Source organism: Rhinolophus ferrumequinum, chromosome X (genome assembly GCF_004115265.2).
Source record: "Rhinolophus ferrumequinum isolate MPI-CBG mRhiFer1 chromosome X, mRhiFer1_v1.p, whole genome shotgun sequence".
Classification (NCBI taxonomy): domain Eukaryota; kingdom Metazoa; phylum Chordata; class Mammalia; order Chiroptera; family Rhinolophidae; genus Rhinolophus; species Rhinolophus ferrumequinum.
Window position 1 is genome coordinate 85,068,617 of NC_046284.1, and position 27,941 is coordinate 85,096,557.

General features: G+C 39.8%; 1 protein-coding gene across 2 annotated transcripts in view; it reads right to left on the reverse strand.

Annotated features, from left to right (window-relative positions):
• Positions 1-5,600: 5,600 nt before the first annotated feature.
• The window catches only part of CLCN5 (chloride voltage-gated channel 5), a 156,545-nt gene continuing 134,204 nt past the window's right edge, over positions 5,601-27,941 (reverse strand). For both annotated transcript variants that reach the window (XM_033109254.1, XM_033109263.1), the window contains 10 exons: positions 25,383-25,482; positions 22,165-22,352; positions 18,645-18,767; positions 17,412-17,618; positions 14,297-14,377; positions 13,531-14,073; positions 11,449-11,635; positions 9,594-9,992; positions 9,226-9,442; positions 5,601-8,004 (listed from right to left, as the gene is read on the reverse strand). In XM_033109254.1, coding sequence (XP_032965145.1) covers positions 7,914-8,004; positions 9,226-9,442; positions 9,594-9,992; positions 11,449-11,635; positions 13,531-14,073; positions 14,297-14,377; positions 17,412-17,618; positions 18,645-18,767; positions 22,165-22,352; positions 25,383-25,482 — 2,136 coding nt within the window. In that variant the 3' untranslated portion in view covers positions 5,601-7,913. The remainder of the gene's footprint in view (positions 8,005-9,225; positions 9,443-9,593; positions 9,993-11,448; positions 11,636-13,530; positions 14,074-14,296; positions 14,378-17,411; positions 17,619-18,644; positions 18,768-22,164; positions 22,353-25,382; positions 25,483-27,941) is intronic.

The following is a 27,941-nucleotide window of genomic DNA, read 5'->3' on the forward strand; positions in this document are numbered from 1 at the left end:
AAATAAAGAGGCAACCAACTGAATGGGAGAAGATTTTTGCAAACAGTGCCTCTGATAAGGGGCTAATATCCAAAATATACAAGGAACTCATGAAACTCAACAACAAAAAAACAAACACCCCAATTGAAAAATGGGCAGAGGACCTGAAGAGACATTTCTCCAAAGAGGATATACAAATGGCAAATAGACATGAAAAAATGCTCAACATCACTAATCATCAGAGAAATGCAAATAAAAACCACAATGAGATATCACCTCACCCCAGTCAGAATGGCTATCATCAACAAGACAAATAGTATCAAGTGTTGGAGAGGCTGTGGAGAAAAAGGAACCCTCATACACTGTTGGTGGGAATGCAGACTGGTGCAGCCGTTATGGAAGGCAGTGTGGAGGTTCCTCAAAAAATTACGAATAGAATTACCATATGACCCAGCAATCCCTCTCCTGGGTATCTACCCAAAACATCTGAAAACATCTACACATAAAGACACGTGTGCTCCAATGTTCATTGCAGCTTTGTTTACGGTGGCCAAGACATGGAAACAACCAAAATGTCCTTCGATAGATGAATGGATAAAGAAGTTGTGGTATATATGCACAATGGAATACTATTCGGCGGTAAGAAAAGATGATATAGGAACATTTGTGACAACATGGATGGATCTTGAGAGTATAATGCTAAGCGAAACAAGTCAGACAGAAAAAGCAGAGAACCATATGATTTCACTGATATGTGGTATATAAACCAAAAATAACAAAAGATTAAGACAAACAAATGAGAAACAAGAACTCATAGACACAGACAATAGTTTAGTGGTTACCAGAGGGTCGGGGGGTTGGGGGGTGGGAGATGAGGGTAAGGGGGATCAAATATATGGTGACAGTAGGAGAACTGACTCTGGGTGGCGAACACACAATGGGATTTATAGATGATGTAATACAGAATTGTTCACCTGAAATCTATGTAATTTCACTAACAATTGTCACCCCAATAAATTTAAAAAAAAAAACAACGAAATCAATGGCTACAAAATTGACGATCTTCAAAAACACACCAGACTCAAGGTTGGATAAGGCTGTGCTTTATTACATGCATAATTACAAATATGTGCTAAGTGAAAATGTATAAAGCAATGGCGACCTGGGTTTAAGCCACACAGAGAAAGGGCTGGACAATCCCATTAACCCTTCTGCCAATGTCCATTCCATTGCCTTTAACGTGATTGTTTTCATTTCTTACAATTTGCATAGCACTTACTTGTCAGAGTACTTCCCATTCATTGTCTTGATTTATCCTCACAACAACCCTGTGAGGTAGGTAGGGCAATTAACGCTATCCCCATTTTGCAGATGGGAACACTGAGGCACAGAGCGGTTAAGATCTCGAGGCTAGTTAGTAGAAGCATAAGGAATAGAAACCAGGTCTCCTAACTCCCCAGCCCACGTCTTCCTTTTTAGACTGTTGCTATGCATGACCAAGGAGCAGAATGAAGTGAGCAGTGATCCACAGCTTTGGTATGGGCTGTGCCTATGAATGAGGACCAAGATCTCTAAACATTAGAATAAAGCTACGACAGCGTGACTAAAGGGTTGGCAACACTCAAGATAAATAATTGCTCTGAACAGCTCAGCACCAAGCTTCCCGTGGAAACTCAGGCTATGTTAGCTTTGGTTGACGCTAGTTTATGGATGCCCAGTTGATGTCTATACGTTAGCTTCAGCTGAACTTTTACCACTCTCAGGAACTAAAACGTTGAGTCAGACAGGTTTTCTTTGGCTACCACAGTTGGAGCCACCCCTATAAATGAGCTTATTACAGAGATATTCATATAGTGGCACATGGGCTAGAACCCTCTGATCCTCCTGGCCTCACTGGCTCACCCAAAGGGTGGTAGTTTTCCCACAGCCAGAAATGAATGGATAGAGGTAAGAGCAGGATGCTGGCCTTGGTCAAATAGAGAAGAGTCACCATCATGACATCAACGTCATCCTTCAGGTACATGACCAGCATGCTGTCTATCAGGCCCAGCTCCTTTCTGGCTTGTACCTGGCTAGCAGCATAGCTTCAAAAGACAGTTTAAAAGAACAGAATATTAAATATGTCATTTTTTATCTAGAATGAAATTAATTATTAATCATTATATAGTCCCAAAGGACCAAATATATAATAAAAACAGTAAATACTTATTTAAAAGCTTAGTACTAAAATGGCAGGACAATGGGAGAGAAAGGAGGGAGAAGAAGGGATAAAGTAAAACGGACAAAGGAAAAGAAACGTTCTTGAATGACCATATATTTTGAAGTACACTCAATACGATAATGAGGCTGAAGATTCCTGCCCTGATAAAACCATCTGAGGCCATTCCCTCATTCCCGTTTTGCTAGATGACATTTCACTCACCAAATCCTCGACTGCCTCTGACTTTCAATAGATTTGGACTAGTACATAATAAAAAGGTTTAGCAATGTATACTTCAGTGAATACTGCCTTGAGATGCTAAAGCTCTTGACAAATACCACTGGCTCTCACCCCTACAGTGAAGCAAAGCCCTGTTGGCCCCATCAAGCAGCCTTATCTTCCATTCTGTATTTTCAGAACAATCTTCTCCCTTCCCAGGTCCATAATGAAAAAACAATATGTTTGTAACGATTGAGAAAGTTTTGAATTTAGGGCATGGGAGAGTGGGCGAGGGAGAAGAGAGAAGAGGAGAAGAGAAGAGAGGAGAGGAGAGTTGAGGAGAGGAGAGGGAGGGTGGGATAAAAAGAAGGAGAGGCAGAGATCATTTTTTTAAACCCTCATATTTTTACACCATCAAATGCCTTTCTTTAGGCAAAGCATTCATTCAATGAGTGTGCACACAGAGGCTGAAGACCCTTTGGCAGGAACTTAGAGGTAGGAATTTATGACTGCAGGATTGGGCTGGGCGACTCGATAGGTCCCCTCCAAGAAATGCAAACTCCGCACAACATATACTTTCTTTCTTGGGTGATTTGGCAAAATCAGACTACACAGTGGAAAAAACAATCTTGTTCCCTATATCACTTCAAAACTTTGCCCAGATCCAGATGTTCAGAAATGAGACTGTGGCCAGCATACGTTTGTGGAATAACTTGAAGTTGCTAACACCTACTATTCCAAGAACTTCTCTCCTTGGAGCAAACAACCAAAATTGAGGCAGAGCAAAGTTGAGCGGTCCCCACAGGTCCACTACAACGATTTCACTTCAAATTTATACAGTTCCCTGAGCTCTGATTTGAGAAACCCTCACTTTTTTCTTTCTAATATACAATAAGTACACACTGGGGAGGCTAAAAATACAGATTTAAAAATATTTTGCCATCAAAATTCAAGACAATCTACCTAAAGCTTATCATTTAGGCAGTAAGCAGATGTCTTGGGTCAGGCCTCTCCATAAAAGTAGACTTACTCCAGCCAAATGCTCTTGCTTGGAAAGCCTGGTCTTTAGAAGAGTATTTGACTCTTCCGTTGAGTCATATGATCAAGCAGTTTATAAATGCCAGGATGTATGGCTGGCCTTTCTTCCACCATCTTACAGGAACTCATATATTTTCTTACTAAGGCTTTTCTACTGCCACAACTCTCCATTCCCTTTCCAAAGGGAATCCAGGCAATCCCAAAGATGGTTTAAAAAAAAAAAAAATCAAGGTTTTAGGATACTTAGGTTCAGAGCACATATACAGACATCTATTTTTTTTTTTTTAAAGGACTCACTATTCTACCTCCCATTTGTTTTCTAAAGTCCTGATTTTTTTCTCAGGGTTTTCAAGAGCTCAATACTCTATGCACTACTATGAAAGATGCTCTCCTGCTTTCTCTGAACTGATGGATGGCCGGTATTTGGCTCTGCTCCAGCGTGGGTAAACTGGTTCTTCACAATATAATGTGGTCAGTCATCAGTAAGTACTTTGGCAATATAAAACACACTGGCTGTTTCAAATTCTCAATACTGTCTTCACTACCATTATTAAAAACTCAACTTCAAAAATTGCACTCCTTGCAATTTATCTAAAAAAAAGGGGGGGGGCAGCCAGATGGCTCAGTTGGTTACAGCGTGAGCTCTGAACAACAGGGTTGCCGGTTTGATTCCCACATGGGCCAGTGAGCTGAGCCCTCCACAAATAGACTGAAGGACAATCTATTGGAGCTGATGGGCCCTGTAGAAACACACTGTTCCCCAATGTTCCCCAATAAAATTTAAATAAAAATAAAAATAACAAAATAAAAAATAATAAAAAGAAAAGATACCGCAGGGTAACAAGTACACCTTCCCTCTCACTGCCTATCAAAACAAACCAAGATTAAGATCCAATCAGAACAGGTGATTTAAATATTTAAAACATACAGCAACGATTACATTCTATGATGGACTCTATTGCATGCTCAGTTTTTAAAACATACTTGCTCTCCCTGCCCCTGAACAGGTTCGTAACATGAGTGAGAATTACTTTGCAGCTTTAGACCACACTAAGTCTCCATTACTTTATCATTCGCATGTTGAAACACAACTGAAGGAGGGCTAGAGAAATTAATATTGTGCTCTGCTCTTCCTGTAAAGGGTTCAGATTCAGCCTCTGATGCCAAAACAATTACTTGTTTGCTCTGCCAGCTGGCAAATCCAAAGTATCACAAACGTCAGATTATCCACCAGAGGATATCTGTTCTGTGGACTATACACCTCTGCTCCACAGCTGGGCTGAGCCAGAAGGCCACCAGAGCCAGAAAGGAGGAGACCATCTGAACATTTAAATACAAATGATCTTGAAAGTGGCCTTTATTTTACATTTCCAGTCCCTTGCTTCTTCCTTCCAATGGTATAACTAATTATCCATTAACTGCTTCAGCTTCTTTAATTCTTTACATTGAAGATATAAAATATAGCAGATTTTTACAAATCTATAGATTCTCACTCCTTTCATGGTTAGATGTCTACCAGATATTTTTCCTTGGAAAATCCTAACTCTCTTGAAGCACTTACTGGCATTCTTTTGTAAATCCTTCCCTTGTGTCAGGCAATTTTCTTTTTTTAATACCAAAATAGACCAGTCTCAACTCATATTCATTTTTAAATCACAGATTATCTAGTCTTTTGCCATTGAGGTATGTGGCCATTTGAGGCTACTGACAGACCTCCCTACATGGGCTTTGTTTGTTGGTTAAGCATGTCCAACTGCTGAATTGGCAATGTCAGGAAGAATATTTTCCTTTGCCTCAAAGCAAGAAACTCTGAGTGTAAAGGTGCTGAGCCAGCAGTCTAGCAGGGAGCTCTAGCCACAATTAGCCAACCTTTGAGCCAAACCATAGGATTAGACATATAATGGATACCATACACTACAGCTACTTTTAGCATATGAGTTACAAGGATTCCTGAGAAGCTGAGGTTAATGAATGAGATTTATCAGGAGTGAGGTATCAAAGGGATATTATTCTCTGGAGGGCCAATCGGTGCTTAGCATCTAGAAAGTATACCTTGGCACAGTGTTATCTGATTTCTTGAATTTATTCTCTGAAGTAGCACCTTAACACTGGCTCATCTGTCTAAAATCAAAAACAGAGCCTAGAAGAAATACAAAGGCAAACTCCATATCGCTGCTGCACTACGAAACACAACCAAATCTTTCACTGTTGTTGAATACCAGAAATACAAACATTTCCTGTTTTGAAAACTTTAGCTGGATGGCTAATACAAAAAAGATAGGTAGTGAACCAGAAATATACAGATGAGAACTTTGATTTCTACACAAAATACAGGGGTAGTCAGATAAAGTCGCCACATCTCACGTGAGGAAATCAGTGGCACGGAAGGGACAAAAGATGTAAAGTTACTGAATCATGACTATCATATAATTAACCTAGAGTTTTTTCTCTTTCATTAAAATGCTAGAGTGATACACTTAAAAGGAGAAGCTCTGGTGACTGCCTTGATATTTTAAGGATAAAAATCAAAATAAGCCTTGGCTACCCAGTTCTGGGCAATAAAAGAATTTCAGATTTTGGAAAGAACTAGGGGTAAAAAATCCTAGAATCCAGGAACAGTAGCTTTTAAATGAGGTATACTGAGATGTCTGGGGATGGGAGGTGGGAGGCTGGGGAGGATATGCTGAGTGACTGCTGATTCTAGGCCAAAAGGATGGAGGGAAGTGTTGGGAACAGACTTGTAAAATGGGAAAGGCTGAACTCTCACCCCTGGCAGTTAAGTCTCATTGCTGTGGGCATCTGTGTGGAAATTGAGGCATGGCAGCAGTGACTGGGCTACAGGGCAAAGCAAATGGCTGTGCGTTACCTCTGGTCCACGTGCCATAAGATCACTGAGGCTTGGTTTACTACTTAACTACCCCTGGGAGTTATTTTTTGTAATAGGAATGATTAACCAGGCAGAGTACTCGATTCCAAACAGAGGACTCAGGGCTGAGGAGTGGGAAGGGGCAAAGAATGGAGGGGGAACAACTAACTGCACGGGGGTAAAACTGTAGAAAATGAAACAGTGGTCGGAATGATGGTGGTGGCTCTGTAATTCCACCAGGTGTCCTTACGCTGTGATGTTTTCTACTGCAGTTAAGGTGGTAGGAAATTGAGACAGGCACCTTTTCAATTGGATACAAGCACCTTTGATGTCACCAGGCCTTGTCCACAACCCTGGGTCTTAGGATGGTTCTGCGTTTTATCGAGAATTCTAAGGAGCCTCAAGGGAGTCACAGCTGCCTACCCTGTTCCAATGCCTTGAATATTACTGAAAGTACCCCGAGCCTAAAATCATGTTCACAGGGACAACACTGGCCTGCTCTATGTACTTCACACTGGGAGGAGGCGTGAGTGTCCAGTTATTTTAGTCCTGGTGGTCTTTACAAAGGAATGCATGAAAATGCAGCTATAGCTCAGAATCTTCCCTGGTATGTAGTTGAACTTGGTTCCCTTTACTATTGTTACATATTCCAGAAGCCTAAAGCACCATCACTCATGGAGGTGGCATCTGGGTAAGAGGATTAGTTGGGACCTCACAAAATGTGAAATTCCTAGTCGTTGACTTTGCTTAGCACTTCACTAATCATTCATTTCAAGGAAGCTAGAGAAATCTTTCCTTGCTACTAACCAATTCACGGCAAAGCCCTTGTCTACTAGCTAACAAATGCCATATGGAAAGTTACCCTTCTTGCAGACAAGGAGAAAGATCAGTAACTTATCTTTGTGCACTTCAAAAGAGTACCAGGAACAAGCAAGCTATAAAATCAACCTCTCTAAATTCATCTAGAGGAGATTAACCAAAGCAGCATTGTCTTATAATCAGGTATTAAAATTAACATATACATACACACACAAAAAAACTAATAATGCTAAATATTGTAACAGCAACAAGATAACATTTGAACTGAATTTTCACAGTCTGGAAAATACCGTTACTATTTTCCTTCTGGCTTTCTTTTCTGTGGTTGGAAAAGCAAAGCCCCTTATTTTACACTTCATCTTCCACCAATGACAGTTAGAGTCCAAAAAAGTGACCTTTTCATGAGTTTCCTGCAGGCTATCAGTCAGGACTGTTGGAATTTTTCTTGCATAGTTTTCAGTGATTGCATATTGGCTAACAATTATGTTTTAATTTTTTTTAAAAAATCTTTAAAAAAAAGAAAAAGAAATAAACCATAGCAATCTTGTTTACTTTTTCATGAAATCTTCCTAATGCAATACCACAGAAGCCTAACTGCATTTTCTCCTAAACAGAAGATTAATTTCCAGAGATTATTATGTAGTGCAACTGGTTAACTTCTAGGAAAGAGACAAAACACTAATATAACTTCACCATCCAATATGGGAAATGTGTTTTGGGTACCCAGTTAATAAAACACATCCATAGTCTGCAATGTCCTTCCTGTTCAGTATCTAGCACAACCCTGTGATTCTAGTTGAAGAGAATGGAATCCGGATCTTGGTTTGCCATCTGTGCTATATGTTTTAACACATCCTTCTTGGTAATGATTCCAAGCAATCGCCTAGAAGACAAAACAAGAGAACAAAACCAAAATGAATCTGCAGTTAAAATAACATTCTCAAAGGTGACACTTTTCCTCCTCAGCCCTTTTCAACTCTGTCTTTGACTGCAATCTGTATTTGCCGATGATGAGACAACAGGACAAGGATATGTGCAGCAGGCCAATGGGACAATGCATGGGTCCCTCAACATGCTGCAAGCATTTCGTGTTTCTAGGTCTCAGATCCTGCAGTCTCCTCTGGTTTAAATATTCTTCACTACATACATGGATCTTACTCACCTTTTGCAACCCAGTTGAAATATTGCTCTTCCAGAACACCTTCCCTGATCCTACAAGCCAACAATAACTGTGCCTTCCACCCAACAACCCCGTTTCCTGCACTTGTCTTGTCTGCTGTTGTGCTATATACATTTGTGTGTTCTTAGCTTCCCTGTAACATTGCATCCTCCTTAGGGGCAGAGAAGGGTTTTATTCATTTTTCTGTCTCCTTGGAGTCTAGTGGAATACCTTCTTTCATGAAGTAGGGATTCAGTGAATGCTGAATGTATCAGTTAGGGAAAGTCCCCATCCTTATTTAAATCCTGCAAGACATCTGTTACACCGTTTAGAAATTTTACAGGCTGCAATTCTTATGTAATTGCTGGATTAACATACCATGTTCAGAAAAAAATCTACCCTTCTCCTCAACTTCCTTTCTTTTCCAATAAAAAGAAAATAGCACGGCTTCCTTTACTGGATAAGAAACATCCCAAAAAGAAAGAGCCTTGGCCTGGGCGTCAGACTTGTGTTTAAAGCCTACATCTACTATATATTAACCGAGAGCTCTGGCATAAAGGGTTCTTTAAACCTCACTGAAACTTCATTTTCTCATCCTCAAATAATAATAACAAAGGTATCGTAAGGACCAAATACTATACATATACCACTTAATACCGTTATAATTTCAGTGCTACCTGTTTATGAGAAAACAGCCATTTCATTTGTGGAAGAGGAACTGAGTTATTTATAACGTGCAACCAGCAGTTCACATCTCTCAAACCCACCTTCTTCCCCCAAACTCATTTTCTATTAATTATGACAATAAAAGAGACACATACATCTTCATCTCAGAGCTTCAAAAGGCCTAGAAATGCTACGAATGCTCCTGTGAATTAGGTTCTTCTTTATCTCTCTACAGTCTTTCTCCCACAATCCAATTCGCCCTCGCAAAAGAGCTCTCACCCATTGTGTGTAACCAGGCACTGCCGCAGTCCCAGCTTGCGGAAGATATCCACGACGATCTCCATGGGGGTAAGGTCAGTCACAGTGAAGGGGCTGAGATCCAGGATGTTCCGAAGCTTTAGGGTGGGTGGAGTGTATGGTGGCATCGGAGGAGAATGCTCAGTGAAATAAATTATGGACGTGCTCACAACTCCATCTTGTTTCTTTCGAGCATTTTCTATTTGAAAAGTAGAGAAAAACAAGTTGGGAATGCTATTTCTATCCTTCTGGCCCCTAACCAGTCCCCTCTTCCCTCCATCTTCCTCCATTTCGTGAATATTTATTAATTTCCATAGTGGATTCCATTATCCCCTTTCTGAAATCCTTACCAATTGAAATAATGAGATCTCTTCGGAGGACAAATCCCACAAGTCTTTGGGACTCCCGGGACACCACTACTGGGAAGCCACTGTAAGTGGTTTCAGTGATTATGGTCTCTACGTCTTCCACGGTCATACTGTCCTGAGTAAGGACAGTCAACGACGGATCATTTCTCCGGGGTTTCATCACATCCATTGCCAGAGTCTTATGAGCAAACTCTTCTTTGGCTTCAAGAAAGGGGTATCCATTGAGACGGATGTGGGCATCATAGATGCCCTCCCTCCCAAGAGCATCTGCCACCCACTTGCTTGTCATTGCTGCAGCCATCAGAGGCACAATGTATTCCAAGCCACCAGTTAGTTCAAACATTATGACAACAAGAGAAACAGTCATCCGAGTCACCCCACCTGCAAAGAAACAGACATAGGATTCTGAAGGCAGGAAAAGTACAGGATCCATTACAATGATCAGTCTGTTACTGGCCCCATTCAGGAAAAGCTTACTTACCAGAAACATTGCTAAAAGGAGGTCTCACCTACAACTGCACAGACCCCAGCAATGCATTAAAGGACGTTTACAATGGACACAAATGAGATGTCTAAAAATCACATCTACAAAATACAAGATGCTTTCTTGATTCTTCTTTTTGTTTTATTTGTCTATTACTCTCCCCCAATTATAAAAGTAATTACAGAAGATATCCACAATTTGTGTAACACTACAGAAACTAGAGGTTCTCTGGGATGTGTAGACCCCTCGTGGAAAATTCAGAGAAAAAAATCTATAAAAGATAGTCATTATCTGTAAGCTCACTATCTAGAAATAAGCAGAGTAAAAATTTTGAATGACTTTTCCAAGTTGTTTATTATGCAAAAATATATGGTTTTTACATATAGGTCAGCTCATATTATATGTTAAATTCCCTAATGCCCCCACACACACTTTATGTTTTGTATCTTATTACAAATTTATTTAATATTATAGTTACATATGTTAAATATGAACATCACATTCAATGACTGCATAGTATAACATTATATGGATGTACCATAATTTATTTAACTGATCCCTTACTGTGCACATTTAGGCTGATACTGACTTCTTGCTATTATAAATAATACCATGATGAACATTCTTGTACAGATAGCTTTGCCTAAATTACTGATTATTTCCTCAGTATGATGGAATTATTCTCAAAGGGGAGGAATGTAGATATATGGTAAAGAACGCTTTCTTATAGCACTTGAAAAATGGCAAACCCAACAGGAAATGGTCACTTAAAAAAATCAACATTATGTTAAGCGAAATAAGTCAGACAGAGAAAGATAAGTACCATATGATCTCACTTATTTGCGGATTCTAAAGAAAAGAATAAGTGAATGAACTAATCAGAAACAGTTTTGGAGACAAAGAGGAAAAACTGAGGGTTGCTAGATGGGCGGGAGGGGTGGGGGGTGTGGGGGAGGGTGAGGGGATTGGAGGGCAGTTGGTGACCACAGGATGGCCACGGGTTTGAAAATTAATCTGGGGGACGTAATTTGGTGGTTACCAGAGGGTAAGGGGGTTGGGGGGTGGGGGATGAGGGTGAGGGGGATCAAATGTATGGTGATGGAAGGGGAGCTGACTCTGGGTGGTGAAAACACAGTGTGATTTATGGATGATGTGATACAGAATTGCACACCTGAAATCTATGTAATTTTACTAACAATTGTCACCCCAATAAATTAAAAAAATAAAAAATAAAAAAATAAATTCACTCTGAGAGAAAAAAAAAAATCTGCAATCAATTGTGTTTAATATCCCTCTTCTTTATTATGTCACCTGGGTAGCAACTTCTGTGAAATCAGTGCAAACACTACTCACCTAAGCAGGCTGCAGCCCCAACCATCGCGTAAAGGCCAGGGGTGATACAATCAGCTCCTTGGCTACACCAGCTATTGAAGATGGCCCAGTCATGGTGATAATAAGCCAGTTGTTCCATTCCTACGCCTAAAAGTCGACCTGCTATAGCACCGACAGCCATGCTAGGGATAAAGAGGCCAGAAGGGATCTGCAAAGAGAAAGCAATAGGTGGTTAGTGAGAAATGCTGCGAGTGCCCGGCATGTGTAAGGCCTAGAGGGTTGACCCTCTGCGAAGCAAACAGGCCAATGACAACGTAACTATGCACTATGCTAGCAAGTGGCTGTAAAGATTTGTGTAACACTACAGCGACTAGAGGTTCTCTGGGACGTGCAGGCAAGTATGACTGCAAAGCAGCTTACCCTTATTCGGGGTCCATCAGGCTAGAGCCTGAACTCTCCAGACCAACACAGAACTGGAGGCAGAAATTAAGCCTTTCCCAAAGAAAAAGGAAAACAGATGGAGTTTCTCATATATGCAGACATTTTCCGCAATTTTGAATTCTTATCAACAGTAATTATCCCTTATTGACTACCATGTTCTGTGCTGGATGCTCTACAGACAAGATTTCAGGAGGAAGGTGCTATTATTCCCAAATCACAAAGAACCTAAGGTTCAGAGAGGTTAAGTAACTCACCCAAGGCCAAAATTTAGTAAATAGTGGTGCTGGGGTTTAAACGTAATGCTCATAACCACCCTCATGTGTTGAATCTTAACCCACTGCCCCCACAAAGATATGGCACATGAGGTTTCAGTTTATTTCATAATGATATAAAGAAACAGTAAACAATTACTTTTTTAAATGAAGTAGTGACTATGGTTGCATCACGATACAGAAAAGGAACTCTCATCTGTCTCCCCACTCTTTTTTTGACTCCTAGGACACTAGAGTGAACTCTCAGTTTTCTGAGCTAAGAGAGGGAAATGATGAGAAGGATAATCAAAACAACGGATTAAATTGTGGCCTTGGGTGAGTTACTTAACCTCTCTGAACCTTAGGTTCTCTGTGCTTTGGGAATAATAGCACCTTCCTCCTGAAATCTTGTCTGTAGAGCACCCATTTTAAATAGCCTGTTTTTGATTTTTGGAGTACATTTGAATCTGAGTGGATCTGATGGTCTGAAAATTCATTTCAAATCAAAGAATGAAGCCACAGGTGAAACTCAATAAGTACTGCAAAACTTTCCAGGGTGCTGAGGGGGATAGAGATTACGGTACTGCCTAAAATGAGTTGCTGTCTCTAATTCCCTGGTTTGAATCTCCATTTCCCCAGAGAATACAGGGAAATAACTTGGTAGTAGGTAGCTAAAGAAAAGACACAAATAAATAAAAATCTAGGAAGGAGGAGGAAAATACCTTAACAAAATGTCTTTTCTGGTTTCTTCTGAAGCATTGAAATGATAATGGGTACTAAAAGTAAAACATGCTGGCCTGATGTCAGCTTTTGACTGTTTAAATATTAATTTAGGATCACCTGTGAAGTTCTTGATAATGGGACATTGATACCAACCGTAAAAAAATACATTTAGCTATATATTGAGCTAAACCATACCAAATTGCCATTATAGTGGTCAAAATGGTTGAATATCAGCAACTTCATTTGGTTCAATGTACTTTTTTTTCCTTTTTTTTTTTTTTTTTTTTTGCTTTAGGGGTAAACTCTAAAGCCATCTTATAAGGACCAACACTATGTTGGCCAGATAGTGTTTTAATACACAATGCACTGGAACAAATACCTCACCATCCTTTTTGAGGGGAAAAATATATTTTCCACAGAAAAGAAGACAACATTTCTACTTAAAAATCTCAGCACTGACGTTTGCATTTGGCCTACAACTAGGCTTGGACAATTTTAGATAGAGGTACGATCGTCTAAGAAGTTACAAGGGCATGTGGGGGTACAAAGGCTTTGGGGGTTGAGGAATATAACATTAGGTAAAGTTGGAAGTGCTACATGAGCTATGAGGATTGCATGATATCTTGGCTTTGCCCCCCAAACCCACAGTCACACATACATCCACCAAGTACCAAAAGAATCTCCTCACCTTCATGCCAAAGGTGAATATAGTAATAACAATTTTCATTATGAGTGTCAAGGCCAGCTGCCACATGGCACTGTAGACTCCCACACCAGCGGGTCTGTCGGGCAGTTCATCCCCCTTGCTTGTGTTGAAACGGTTCTCATAATCACAGAGCTTGGAGGAGTCCAGAAGGCCACAGTCATTAAACAGCTCAGAAATGAGCTCACTTGTGCTCATTCGGGTGTATTCATTGGGGAAAGCCAGGATGGCAGTGATGGCTGTCACGACGAGTACCTCTATGACAGGATACTTGCCCAATTGGGTGGTCTTACGCTTCCGGCACCAGGCAATGTTTGTGCGGATAAACAAAGCTCCCCACAGACCACCAAAAATACCCAGTAGAATGAATGGCACAAGCTCAAAGAGATGCCATGGGGTGTGAAACTCCACGTAAAATAGAACCAGGCGGCTGTTCCCAAACGGATTGATGGAACGTAGAGTAAATGCTGCCACCAAGGCAGCAAAGAACGAACGCCACAAAGTTTTGAGGGGAAAATAGTAGCTGACCTATAAGAGAGAAGGCAAGAAAGCAAACTTAGTCAATATGCAGAAACTGTTTCAGGTGAAAAGTTGGTGCTGTAGGAGCTAAGAGTTGAGGATGAAAACTGCCCAGAGATCTCTGGTCACATAGCAAAGCACTGAATTGCACAGAGCACTTTGGGACTGCCACATACACAGATACTGGACCCGATTCCATGTGTATGGGCTACAGACAGTTAAAAGCAGTTACCTCTTCTAGGCTGAATAATACTCCGCCAATAGGTGCCCCAAAGGCGACAGATACACCAGCTGCTGCTGCAGCCGACAAGACCTACAATCCAAAATTCAAAATTAGTGACAGAATAATACCACTTTCCTACCTTCAATCAGTTTTAAAAGGAATGTTAGTGGTTACTAAAATATATTTTTTAAAAATCTTTACATGTTCCACATCCAGTTTATCAAAAATGAAGTTCAGTTTATATTTCCTTTGAGAGCAAACATCATACGCTGGAGTTTGAACGCATGGTTCACATGCCTGAACAGGTAGAGGGGCTTTCCTTTGTAATTAATTTAGGTATGTGCTTTATTCCATTTCATGCCCCCAACCCCAATACTCCCAATTCAGTAACTGAACTTGACTTTGTAGACCTATCCACCACCGAAATGAAGTACTTACAGTGATGTGTTTGCATAGCACTTTCTTTGTAAAGGAATGCTTTTTAAATGAGATTTTTAAGAAGGCTCTAATGATACAAAACTGAAGACACAACTGGCTCGCTGTATTCAGGAGCTGCAAATATTCATACATTAGGTATTTAGGGCTTCTTGCACTGTGCATCGTACTCCATGCCTAGTGACCTGTGGAATGAATTAGGGAGGCAACTACGAGCAAGGCTGGGGATAGATTTTTAAGGGGAGAGAAGATCTAAGTATGTTTGGGTGTGGCAAGTTAAAGGGAGAGGAGGCAGGGGCGGAGCATGAGAAACACCAGAATTAATAGAAGGATAAAATCCTTTCATTGGATTCTGGTTGCTGTGGAGTGATATATGATTTGGGGTAAGGAAGGAAGTATTTCAAAGAAAAATTGAACAAAATTAAGAATTTTTGAAGTATAAAATGGCTCTTGGCAAAATGCGTAGGCAGGTTTCTCTGGGAGTGCAGGATGGCCCACGAAAAAGAAGGGGAGGAAAGAGTGAGCTATCTGGTGCTAGCTGGGGAGGACTTAGAAATTTATGGCTATAATGGCTTTCATCTGAGAAGGATGAGGGCAGTCAACACCGGAACTTGAGAAGGGGGATCTCCATGACTCTGTTTAGGATGAATAGGCAGGAGAAGAAAGAATCGAGGTGGCTAGCTTGCTTTAATTTTATGTTGTAGAGTGGAGTCTGTCTATGCCCTTCCTTATCAAATCCCTATTTTACTCTCAATCATCTTTCCACTTTGACAAGGCCGTGGGACACAAAAGCGTTGCCACTGATCAACAGGAAAAAATATTAATAACTAAAAAGTTTAAATAAGCAATGGGAAGTAAACTGAAGATTCAAGTATTCATGAGTCTAGTTAGAGAAATATATGGAATCTGTACAGAAAAACAGCCAAATCAAACTCCCCTTTCATTTTATGAGAAATGATTCAAACAAAAATACCAATTTTATGGAATGAAAGTAACCAGCAATCTAGTTTCAAAGCCACCTGTACCCATGCAAAACCAGCAAAAACCAACACTTCACTCTTGCCAGTTAAAATGGTTTTTTTTAAACTTTTATTTATTTAAAGTGTGTTTTCCCAGGACCTATCTGCTCCAAGTCAACTAGTTGTTTCAATCTAGTTGTGGAGGGCGCAGCTCACACTGGCCCAATGTGGGGATTGAGCCAGCAACCCTGGTGTTACAAGCATCACGCTCTGACCTAACCGGCTGCCCCAAAATGGTTTTTTTTTTCCAACTCTTTAGCTTCTGGTGTACATTATTCCCATACAACAACCTCACCGATTTAATACTGCCTTTATGTCCCTCCACCATTTGACAGCTAACTCAACAATCTACTCAGATCTTTCTCTCTCTCTCTCTCTCTCTCTCTCTGTCTCTCTCTCTCTGTCTCTCTGTCTCTCTCTCTCTCTCTCTCTCTCTCTCTCTCTCTCTCTCTCCCCCCCCCCCTCCTTCTAGCCTTTCTTCCTCTCCTGCCAGGAACTTTCCCCCTTGAACTATCAAAATGTATTATTCCATACTTGAAATTTCAACATTTTTGAGTTTCCTTCTGGGTCTTATGGTTTTTTATTTACTTATTTTTTTGTTTTGTTTTCAAAATAAATCTCTAGGTTCCAATTTTGTGAAAACCCTTTCTAATGAAATGACCTTGGTCTTGACCCATTCCATACGTGATTTCTTTGTAACTAAAGGAATACAGAGCAAGAACCATTATTTTCTTAAATCCTTAATTATAGCAGGACAAAAAGCAGCCAATGACTTGGAACATTTTTTTAAAAAATGTTCTTTCTCCTCAAAATGATATACATTAACAACCGCATAAACATGAGAACCACTACAGACATGCTGCGGTTGGACTAATGCAGCGGGTTAAGGCAAAAGGCAGAGGGAGATCTAATACAGAGAGAAATGAATTTTGTGTGGTGGCAGGTAGAAATAAAACATGAAAAAGCTGGCATCTGAAACACATGCTGAATGTGTATTGTTTCACAGGAATAAACAACTTCTTTAAAAAAAAACTATTGTTTTTGTAACTTATTTTGTAATAGAAACAGCACACACTTGTATAGACTTATATATAATAAAAAGTTTAAGTGTTTCCTTCTCTTTCACCACCACCTCATTTTCCCATTCACCAGATGCAGATATTTTTAACAGTTTGGGATAAAAGCACTTTCCAGACATTTTCTTTCTAGGTACACATATACACACCTTTGAAAAACATTAATTGAATTATACTATACACATTATTCTGAAATTGTTTTTTTAAAACCTAATTGTGTTTTCTAGTCATCTTTCCGTGTCAGTATACAAAGTGCTATCTCGGTCTTTTTAACAGTTGCATACTATTCCACAGTATGGACAGAATATTATCTATTCAATCAGTTCCCTGTTGATGCACATTGTGAGTGTTTCAATTTTTCACTATGTTGACAAATGCTGTACTGACTACACATATCCCCATACACCTTTCGGCACACACACATGCTAGGATGCCTACAAGATAAATTCCTAGAAGTGGAACTTCTGGGTCAAAGGATATTTGCATTAATATTGGTAGAATACCCAAATTCGCATTGCTAAGACTGTACCATTTATGCCCTTACCAAAAAAAAAAAAAATGGAGAAAGAGACTATTAAGGCCATTTGTTATTACCTCTCTGCGCTTGGCTTCGTTCTTCCTGTATTTGTTGAAGCAGTGGCACAAAATGTTCCCACAGCAGCAAGCCACGTGCACTAGGGGGCCCTCTTTGCCCAGGCTCAGGCCAGATGACACTGCCAGCACCAATGTGATGGTTTTGATAATCAGGGTCCACTTCCCCAAATAGCCCCTAATAATGAAACCACTCAAGATAGTTTTTATCTGTAGGTCAAACACAGAGAGATTGAACATAGACTAAGCAAGTACACCAGGCTAAGAAGCAATAATCTGGACCTCATTATAGAAACTATAACTTTTGAACAAGTGACATACAGTGATCCCAGTTTGAGAGGGAGCCAAGGAGTCCAAGAAAGTGAGAACTATTCTTTAAGTTTTCCTGTTTCTTCTTTCTCTTTTCTTTCCCTTTCTTTCCTTTTCTTCCTTCCTTCCTTCCTTCCTTTCTTCCTTCCTTCCTTCCTTCCTTCCTTCCTTCCTTCCTTCCTTCCTTCCTTCCTTCCTTCCTTTCTTTCTCTCTCTCTCTCTCTCTCTCTCTCTCTCTCTCTCTCTCTCTTTCTTTCTTTTCTTTCTCTCTCTCTCTCGCTCTCTCTTTCTTTCTGTCTCTGTCTCTGTCTCTCTCTCTCTCTCATGAATTCTGTTTCTTTCTTTTGCCACGTGGATAGCTAGGCAAGGCAGTATTTTAAGTATGAGAGTGTGTATATGGAGGAGAGGTAGAAAGGGAGGGTATTTTCCTTAGAGACTAGTATAGTCTTCATTCTCTGCCAGAAATATTTGTAACTACGACTTGGTCAGGAAACAAAGAGGTCATCTGGGTAACCTTAAATCTCAGTGGTTTCAGTCACTGTCAAGCAAGCTACACCCAGAATAGTTAGAAACAGGAATTTTAACCACTTTTTTTCTAGCCCAAATCGGGTTATAGGAAATACAGCAAAATAGTTTTATTTCTTCTGCTCTAAAAAGTTGATCTTGGGATCTACCCTGTGAGCTCCTTCGTAGGGAGTAGGGCAAAGCTCACCATGAACTCACAGGAGACTAGGAATCAACCCCTTTAATGTCCAGGTGGCCCAGGCTGGGAGGAGATGTAGGGAAGATCTAGAAAGGCCCTAGATTGCCTCAGGATCTGATCCTGTTTAATATTCATATTGTGCTATGTGCTGGAATACATATTAAAGGTTTTAATCAAACAGGATTCATTATCGTTAACAATGATAAGCCATTTTAGAGACTCACCTCAGGGATTCCGGAGCCACAAGCATAAGGCGCGAACACTTTGACAAGAGATACGGCAAGGAAGGCAAATAGCAGAGCCCAGAGGACGTACATGAAATAATTGACTATGTAGGCAAAGGCTCCCTGGAACGGGAAAAAGAAAGAAGCATATTTTAGTTCAGACAGCCTCAGTGAGGCATGCAGCTCTTCTGAGTAATGGGTTTTCAGGAGAGGAGATCAGAAAGAAAAAGACCAATATTAAATCACTCCTGATGTTCCTTCCACAATTGTCAGCAAAGCAACTACTGAAACACTGTCAGCCCACTTGCTACTGAAAATGAGAGGCTTTGCTACACCCGAAGGAAACTGAGAATGGCTCCTAGGGATGGGCAAGAACAAGAGCAAAACAAAAACAAAAACAAAACAAAACCTCTGAAGCAAATTCACTTTCTGTAGGAGGGCTTTGATAGGTTTTGTAGTCAAATATACAGTTGACCCTTGAACAACGTGGGAGTTAGGCCCAAGTCAGTTGAAAATCCTCATATAACTTTTGAGTCCCCCAAAACTTAACTACAGTCAGCCCTTCACGTCCATGGATTCAACCAACTGCAGGTCGAAAATAGCATTTTTGACCTGCAGTTGGGAAACCGTGGATGGCAATGCAAAAATACCATTTTTCGATCTACAGTTGGTTGAATCTGCAGATGGTTGAATCTGCAGAGGCAAATACAAAGGGCCGATTGTGTAGGTGGACCTGCATAGTTCAAACCTGTGTTGTTCAAGGGTCAACTATACATGATAGATACTATGTCAATTTTATTAAGAATCTTACTGGCCCTTTTACTGGAATGGCTGAACCTTGTCTATATATTTGAAGCGATTGGTCCTAAAAGTCCATTAAATTCACCTTTGGCTACCCAACTTGGTGTCAAATTCTCATAGGAGGTTATAGTGTCTAAAACTCCTGGCTGTTTTTCCTAAAATACACAATTATGTTCTGCAGAGAACAACTACACCTTTGAGAGAATTTTGCTACCACAGATTCAGCAACAGGTTTATGCAGTAGAAAGTTTCGGGATCTGGTCATAAAACAAAACCAGTGAAATGCCAGATAGCCCAAAGAATAAAATGGCAATAGCTGTTTTTAAAATGGAGAGAACATACTTTTGAGACTATTCCCCCTATGATAACGAAGTCTGCTAGAAAAGAAATCTAATTTTAACCACTAATAAAGATTCACCAACATTAAAGGGCTTGCAAAAAGTTGTCTTACAAAAAAATCTATTTTGAATATTAGGAGATTATGCTTGCTGATAGAAATATTAGAAGTTGAAACTCACTCAAATTACATGAAACACAATGAACTTTTAACTTTTTAAAACATAAAATACTATTAAAATAATTTGTTGACCTAAACAAGGAGAACCAAAATGCTCAGGTTTCTTCTGAGTTATAATTTTGACACAGGTTTTCCATTATCTTACTCCCGCAGAGGAACAGATAATTGCTCTCCCTTTGCTTTTGGCATGTAGCTAGGGAAGAAGAATACTCCAGAGGTAGGAAACAAAGAGGGAAAGGGAGGGAAAGGGAAGGTAGCTGAAACTGGTTAGAGGCAGAGACCAGGAGGCCAAGTTCTTGGCAGGAAAACTTTCAAAAACCCAGAAGACTTTCCCCAGGCAAGGATTTCATTCATAAAAAGAAGAGCCAGAGGAATTTGTCACTTAAGCAAATCTCAAGCTCCAGTTTGAAAGTTAGGGTTGGAATGCTTAAACACACACACACACACACACACACACACACACACACACACAGACACACACACACAAGCTATAAAGGGGTAGCATGGGGGAGGCTTGTGGTGAAACAACAATAGTTCTATATCTTGATTGTGGTGGTAGTTATATGTATCTACATATGTTACAAAACTGCAGAGAAACACACACACACACACACACACCCCCTATGCCTGTAAAACAGGTGAAAAGGTCTATGGATTATACCAATGTCAGTTTCCTTGTTTTGCTACTGTACTAACATGTTACCATTGGTGGAGGCTGGGTAAAGTGTAGGGGGGACTTCCCTATACACTGTTTTGTAACTTCCTGTGAATCTATAATTACTTCAAAAATAAGAGTCAAAAAAAAGTAAGGGAATCTCTCTCTCTCTCTCTCTCTCTCTCTCTCTCTCTCTCTCTCTCTCACACACACACACACACACACACACACACACACAGATTCACCCTAAGTTCCAGGGGTTCTCAAATTTTTCTAACCAAGTACTCCTAATCTAGGAGAGTAAATAGAGACATCAGGGGAGGTGGTGGAGTACCCAGGAACAGAGCTGAAATAGAGATTATGTTTTATCTTAACAAACATGGAAATTCTGCATTCCTTTTTAATGACTGTTTACATTTAATTTTTGAAAAAAATATTCTTCAAAAAAATCAGGAAAAACTGATATTCTGGGAGGCAAATATTGCTTATCCTGTGGTTTCACCTACCCTTTGGCATGCTGACCTTATCCCAGTTTGAGGAGCATAGACTTAAACCCTTTCACACGTATAATGTATATTTACCCGTTATTGAACTCTTGCCCCAAACCAAAATATGCATAGTCATATATGTACATAAACACTTTTATTTCCGACTTTATTATTTTCCTATCCTACTTTTCCCTTAACTGATTCATTCTCTCTCTCTCTGTCTATCTCTCTCTCTGCCATTTCTTATTGTTTGTGGACCAAGCAGGTGTAAAAATGAAATTTAAAAGTACAAACATATATATCATTGTCTTGCCCCCTTCACTTCACCGACAGAGTGGATGGGTAGTGAGCTGAGATGGTAGTTTTAGTTGGTGGAAGTCGGTGGAGTGCAATTGGGATTTGAGAGTTGTTTTGTTTTGTTTTGTGCTTTCATTTTTAGTAGGAAAGCTCTAACTTACAACCAAGTGGTAATAGAAAGGTAAGGAACTAAAAAACAAAGTCACTTCTGCATCGAAAAACATAAGCTAGAACACAAGGACAAAATGAAAATACTGATTTAATCTCAAAGGGACTGGGACAATTTCATTCCTGAGTTTCTGTTGTTTTGATTATGGAATGTACCATAATTTTTTAATGTTCTAATGTAATGCTCAGGGAAAATTACATTTGGAATCGATACAATAAACATATTTTAACCCAGTCCATCCTTTGTTAGAAATTATAGCTTACCTATTGGATGGCTCTAATGTTTCTACTGAAATTATTAGAGAAAGATAGATTCAGTCACACTGTGTACTAACAAGTAAGAAGAAACAGCAGGCTTATTTAAAACAAGCAAAAATGTTAAGTCATTGTGTAAGCATCAAAAGACTCCACATGCCAGAAGAGATGGAAATAGGGTTTCCCTTAAACCACAGAAAAAGGCAGCTGGCATTGGTTCCCCTTTTCATGAAAAGGAAAACAGGCAGGAGATTCCACACTTGCCATGCGTACAGTATAAGAAATGAAGTAAATGTCAGAATAGAAGTCAGTGGTTCCGAAATGCTCACTACACGTTACCTCATCTGTGCTGATGAGAAGCTGGGACCAGCTATTCCACTCTGGGCATTTGTCTTTATTTTCAAAGGTGACATGCTTGGAGTTCCAGCAACAGTGTTCATGGTTAAACCACAATCCTTCTGTGCATATACCTTCTTTTAAGTCTGTCATCCAATGAGCAGAGATGTCTATCAAGCCAGCTAGAGAACCTGATTGGAGGGGAGGGAAGGAAAGGCCAAAGTTGTCAGGAAACAAGGGAAAAAGAATCAAAATAAAGAACAAGCATCTACTTTTCTGTTCCGTCTGCAACCTCTTTCTGATTGTCTGCTTGATTTTTACCTATTATCACTAATCAATTTCACCTATTATTAAATGTCCGTTCAAGAGGAAAAAATAAAACATTGTCTGCATTAAACGCTATGTCTGTGGAATTTCTATACAGGGGAAACTTAAGGGAGAGCAAAGTGGTTGGGTGGGAGCAAGGGGCGAATGGATTTGACTTTCAGCTGATTTACATGGCAAAGACACTGCTTTGACTTAGAGTGGATGAACACTGATCCATAAAGACAGTCCAGTTTATTAATGATTATTTTATTCTCATTATATACAATATGTATAAGATTGAGAAAATTAGCATTGCCCGTATTGAAGAATATTATGACATTTTATTTGAGATGGCTTGGGGAGGCGAGTTGATGAAGACTACGGGAAGAAGGGCTCAGTCTCGCTAATGATTTCATTCCAAGGACAAGGGAAGTTAAGCAATGACAGGAAGGCATTCTAGGCTAAAGGAATTGAATTTATAAAAGCACATACTGTGATGCACGGGGAAAGTTGTATGAAACTGTAGACTTCCTGAGCCTAGGACATGAACATTCTGAATTTTCTTAGTGAGAAGAAGCAAACAATGTTTTTTTTATATATATACATCAAAGAAAATTATGAGAAAATGAATAGTGAATGGGGACTTTGGTACTATGGCTAATAGACTGATAGGGTTAAGATAGTTCCAGTACTTTCGATTCTGGCCTTGTCATCATTTCAGATGAAGAAATTCTGGCATAAAGAAATTAAATGGTCTAGAATAGAGCTTTAGGGAAATAGGAAAGACATCATAAAATTCACAGCCCCTGAATTCCCAGACTGTTCCTGCATTCAGACACACTGCTTCTATTGTTGCTCTCCAATGCTTAAAAACAAAATACCCTGTGTGTATGAGGGAAAGAAAAATATTCACTGACCACCTAGTGACAAGAAATACATTAAAAAGTTGAGGCTATTACGCTTACATTCCAACAGGCTGGAGGCCATGTCATGTGTATGTTTTGGTAGGTGCTTGAAGTGTTAACACAGGTTATTTACATACTTGAATAACCCAGTCAAATCTAACACACTGATTGACACCTACTCTTGGCCACTCCGGCCCCCGCCTTTTCTTCCTTCTAACTCTTATTGCCTGGATTCAGAAAATTAACACGATGTTATGGAGTTGTTTCACGTATGCATGTCTTATCCTGCCTAACACAGGTACCCTCAACCCTACCTTCTCATCTACTTCTCTTCCCTTTTTTTCCCACTTAGCTCCTTCTTCCCTGGTTACAAATTTTATCTGGCTTCCTCTACCCTTAAAGATAAAATGTATTCCCTCGTCCTTGTTACCATTTCAAGCTTTTGTCTCTTCTCTATTTCTAATGACCACCCAATATCTCCAAAACTTCCACACTTCTTGCCTTCCCTTGAACTCTGGCCCTTAATAGCTCTACCTGGGGTGGCTTTTCAAGGTCATTGGTATCCTCCTAACCGCTAACCTCAGCCTTTACTTAGCTCTCTTCCTTCTCTTCAGCATCTTTGCAATACTTGGGACCACAGACCACCTAGTCTATTATTAGCCAGCTCTAAACTGGTCAGACCATGTTCTCTCTCCTGTGCAAGCCAGAAGGGGCAACATTAACACCTTGGACCACAGGTTGGCAAACTACAGCCCGAGGGTCAAATCCGCCTCTGTGTTTGTAAATAATGTTATTCTTGGTCACGGCCCCGCTCATTTGCTTACCTATCATCCATGGCTGCTTTCATGCTACAGAGACCATGTGGCCCCACAAATCCTAAAATATTTACTATCTGGCCCTTTACCTGAAAAGTTCGCTGACCCCTGCCCTAGACGATCTTTGAAAAGCTAGTTATCATCTTATACTCCCATGGCTCCTGAATTATCTCTAGGAAGCAGCAGTAGCAGCAGCAGCGGCAGCAGCACCGTTCACAACTGGGCACTGAGTGTCATGTATGCTATATCGCATTTAATCCTCACAATAAATGTGTAATATAGGTTCTCATTATCCCCATTTTACAGACCAGTAAACTAAGGTTTCCAAGGTTTCAGAAACTTGCCCAAAGTTACAAAACTAGCAAGTGGTAGGGCTGGGATTCAAATCCAGGCAGCTGCAAACCAGAACCTGTGATGTTAACTGCCATTTCATCCCATCCACCTCCAGGTTTCCCACCTAACTCCTATTTTATCTCAATATTCCAGGTCTTCCTAGACCCATCTTTTGATGCCATAAGGATACAACTCTTAGCATCTCTGCCAGGTATTCTTAGCTTTCTGCTTCCTCCACAGGAGAGGAATCTGCTTGGGGACTTGCTTTAAAGTTGTATTTGCATAGCAAGTGTACTATTCCTAGTTAGACTGTATGCTATTTGGAGTGACTGGAGAGGTTGACAGGGATGATGGGAAACGTGGTACCATCCCACTTCTCAGCCATCATGAAAGAGTGAGATGGTAAGCTCCTTGAGAGTATGAGCCATATCTTACATGCTTTTCTTTACAAATAAGAGAGCAGATATTTAAGAAATAGCTACAAAAATCTCTCAGGAAGTCTGCTCCTAAACACCATGCAGTATGTGTTTTTAAAAAGCTGACTGTCTCCAACAGAAGGGCTCTTCCTCAAGACAAGCACCAAAGGCAGTGCTAACAGCACCTTAAAATGGATACATCATTTTATAGCATACAAATGCAATTAAATGCATTTCCTCACTTAACCTCATTTATTTAAGGAAGGAGATGCAGGTATTAGTATCTCTTTACAGATGGGGACATCGAGCTTCCAAAGGCCCACCAGCAATTCATTTCATGTAGGAAAATCGTAAAACACAGCACTCAACTCAAGTCATGACCTACGGGAGGGGCATATCACAATTTTTAGGAGATTGGTTTAGAAAACTGACAAGAGTTAACATACCTGATAAAAGCCCAATAAGTAGCATCAACAACCAGCCAGAAAAAGCATCACTCACACTGTGAATTAAGGCCCATGTTGACTCTTTGCTTTTATTGGTAATCTAAGGAGAAATGAGAAAATATTGGTACACTCTACACACACTCTTGCTTTTTCACCTCAAAATGTGCAATAGCGTAAAGAAACACAAAGACAAATCTATTCATTGGGAATACAGATCAATTGGGAGTTACTTCTCAAACAATCTTTGGCTGAACCAATGTCACCAAGAACTTTGAGGTTTATTGAGCCTTGACTACTAAACCCCGCCTTCATCTACGATGCCTGCAAGTATCTTACTCAGGCCTTCCCCATTCAGCTGCTAATTTCTTATAGCGTCAATCTCTTTCTGCCCTGGACATCAGCTATTCCAAGGGTGGTCTCTTGACTAACAGCAAATAGTTTGATTGATTTTGAAGAATAAACAAACATAAGCTTATTTGAGTGGTGAAAGTACAATTTGAGGTTTACTATCCAGAGCTGGGCTTCAGGTCAGGTAAATTTTAAGATTTGATCCCACAAACCCATAACTGTACATTGATCATAGATACTAAATGATATCAGGGATGCATCCCTGATTTTCAAAAACCTGCTGGGACTATCCGAGGCCATCAAGAGGTGCAGAAAGTTTTACCTTTTAGGTCCTGGCCATGTCAATTTAACCCTTTAGTGCTCACATCTCAAAACCAAGCTTTCTGACAGCATTGCCATTGGTACTTCCCCCTTTTCTCTACCGCTGTATCTTATCTTTGAAACTGTGACTTAGCTACCCCATCTTCATCTACAGCAACATCACACATAATTATAATACAGAATTATAAACATTTTAAAGCAGTTAAAAACTTCACTTTGAGGAGCATTTGAGATCTTGCTCCCCAGCATATGCCGTGAGTGTGGCTCAAATAAACTCTTACCAAAAAACTTCATTTTGACCTATAACTTCAAGTTTCTAGTTCAGTGCTGAAAGTAGATGAGGTGACATTTTTCCCAGTGACAATGTTGCCATTCTTTTTTTTTTAAATTAAAGTTTATTGGGGTGACAATTGTCAGTAAAATTACATAGATTTCAGGTGTACAATTCTGTAATACATCATCTATGTTCTGGGTGTGTGTTCACAACCCAGAGTCAGTTCTCTTTCTATCACCATATAATGTTGCCATTCTTATAATGCACAGTTAATGCTAAAAAAAAGTCCCCCTTTGAATATTTGATTAACCCATTTTAATTGATTTTGCATTACTATTCATTGGCATAATATGTCTCAGGTGCAACCATTTTAATATAATGGGAAATATACCCCTGTCCTATCACAGGTGACTTTCACAATGTGAATAACATTGAATATGCAACTAATGACAAACTGAACTCTGAATTACAGAGAGCAGAAATTCTACAGCCATACAATTCCAAATTTTCAAGCCTGCTTGTTGAATTGATAGGATAGATAGAATATGCATGTGTTCCCAAATATCAGAAACCTTATGAAAAACAGAATGTTTTACAGAAATCCCATTTTTTACTTAGGATAAGAAAACTCAGTGGGATGATCACAAATACAGGGATTGCAAAGGACTTTCTCAAAACCTGTACCTGGGACAAGCTGACTCCTGGGTTCAGGTGGTCATGACAAAACCAGTCAAGAGCTGGGGAAGGCTTAAGAGCGGAAAGTGATCTGCTCAGGAGATTCACTTGGCTCTGAGAGGAAGACATCATGAACTCAGGAGAGAATGGGGTCAACTTAAAAAATCAAATTTTTAAATGTGGAGTCAAAGCGGGAATAGTAAGAAAGGAAAAATAATAATACCTACTGCTAGTTGAAGAAATGTCTCCCAGAGGATCGTCTAGTGAATCAGGATCATTGGGGCAGGGGCCCTACCTTTTAAATCAGCTCTCCATGTGCTCCTAACACAAACTAGAAATTATGATTCCCTCAGTTAATGATACACAGCAACAAGTTCAAGGCAAATGAGCTTGGTGGACTGCTCTGAGAAGTTTTCATGGTACTTTGAAAAGAGAAAAGTGGGGGAAATTCTCTTGTCATATTCAAAAGAAATTGTGCCATAGCCATAAGTATCATCTATCACCTATCATATTAAATTGATGTCCTTAATTTGAATTTAATCAGTCTTGTTTGAGTCAAATGCACAAATTTACTTTGGTTTTAGAGTACAAGAGCTATAATCACAAAAAGTTTATCCTGTATACTTCAGTAAATACTAGGGCTCTGACATTCTTTTCTTTTATTCCTTTAAAAGAAGCCCATTTACCTTTTTTTTTTTTAATTTATTGGGGTGACAATTGTTAGTGACATTTACTTTTCTTAGTTCTAAAAATCCTACTTCAAGGGAAAACCATAAAAGGAGATGAAATGGCGAGGGAGGATCTTTGAAATTTATTTTGGTCCCTTCCACCAAGTTTGTTTTCACCTGTCTGCATAGGCATTTATACTCATTTCAGGGCTGCAAGGATCCTTTGTAACCTCTTACTGTAAGAAGATAAATCATTATTAAGTATAACTTCTT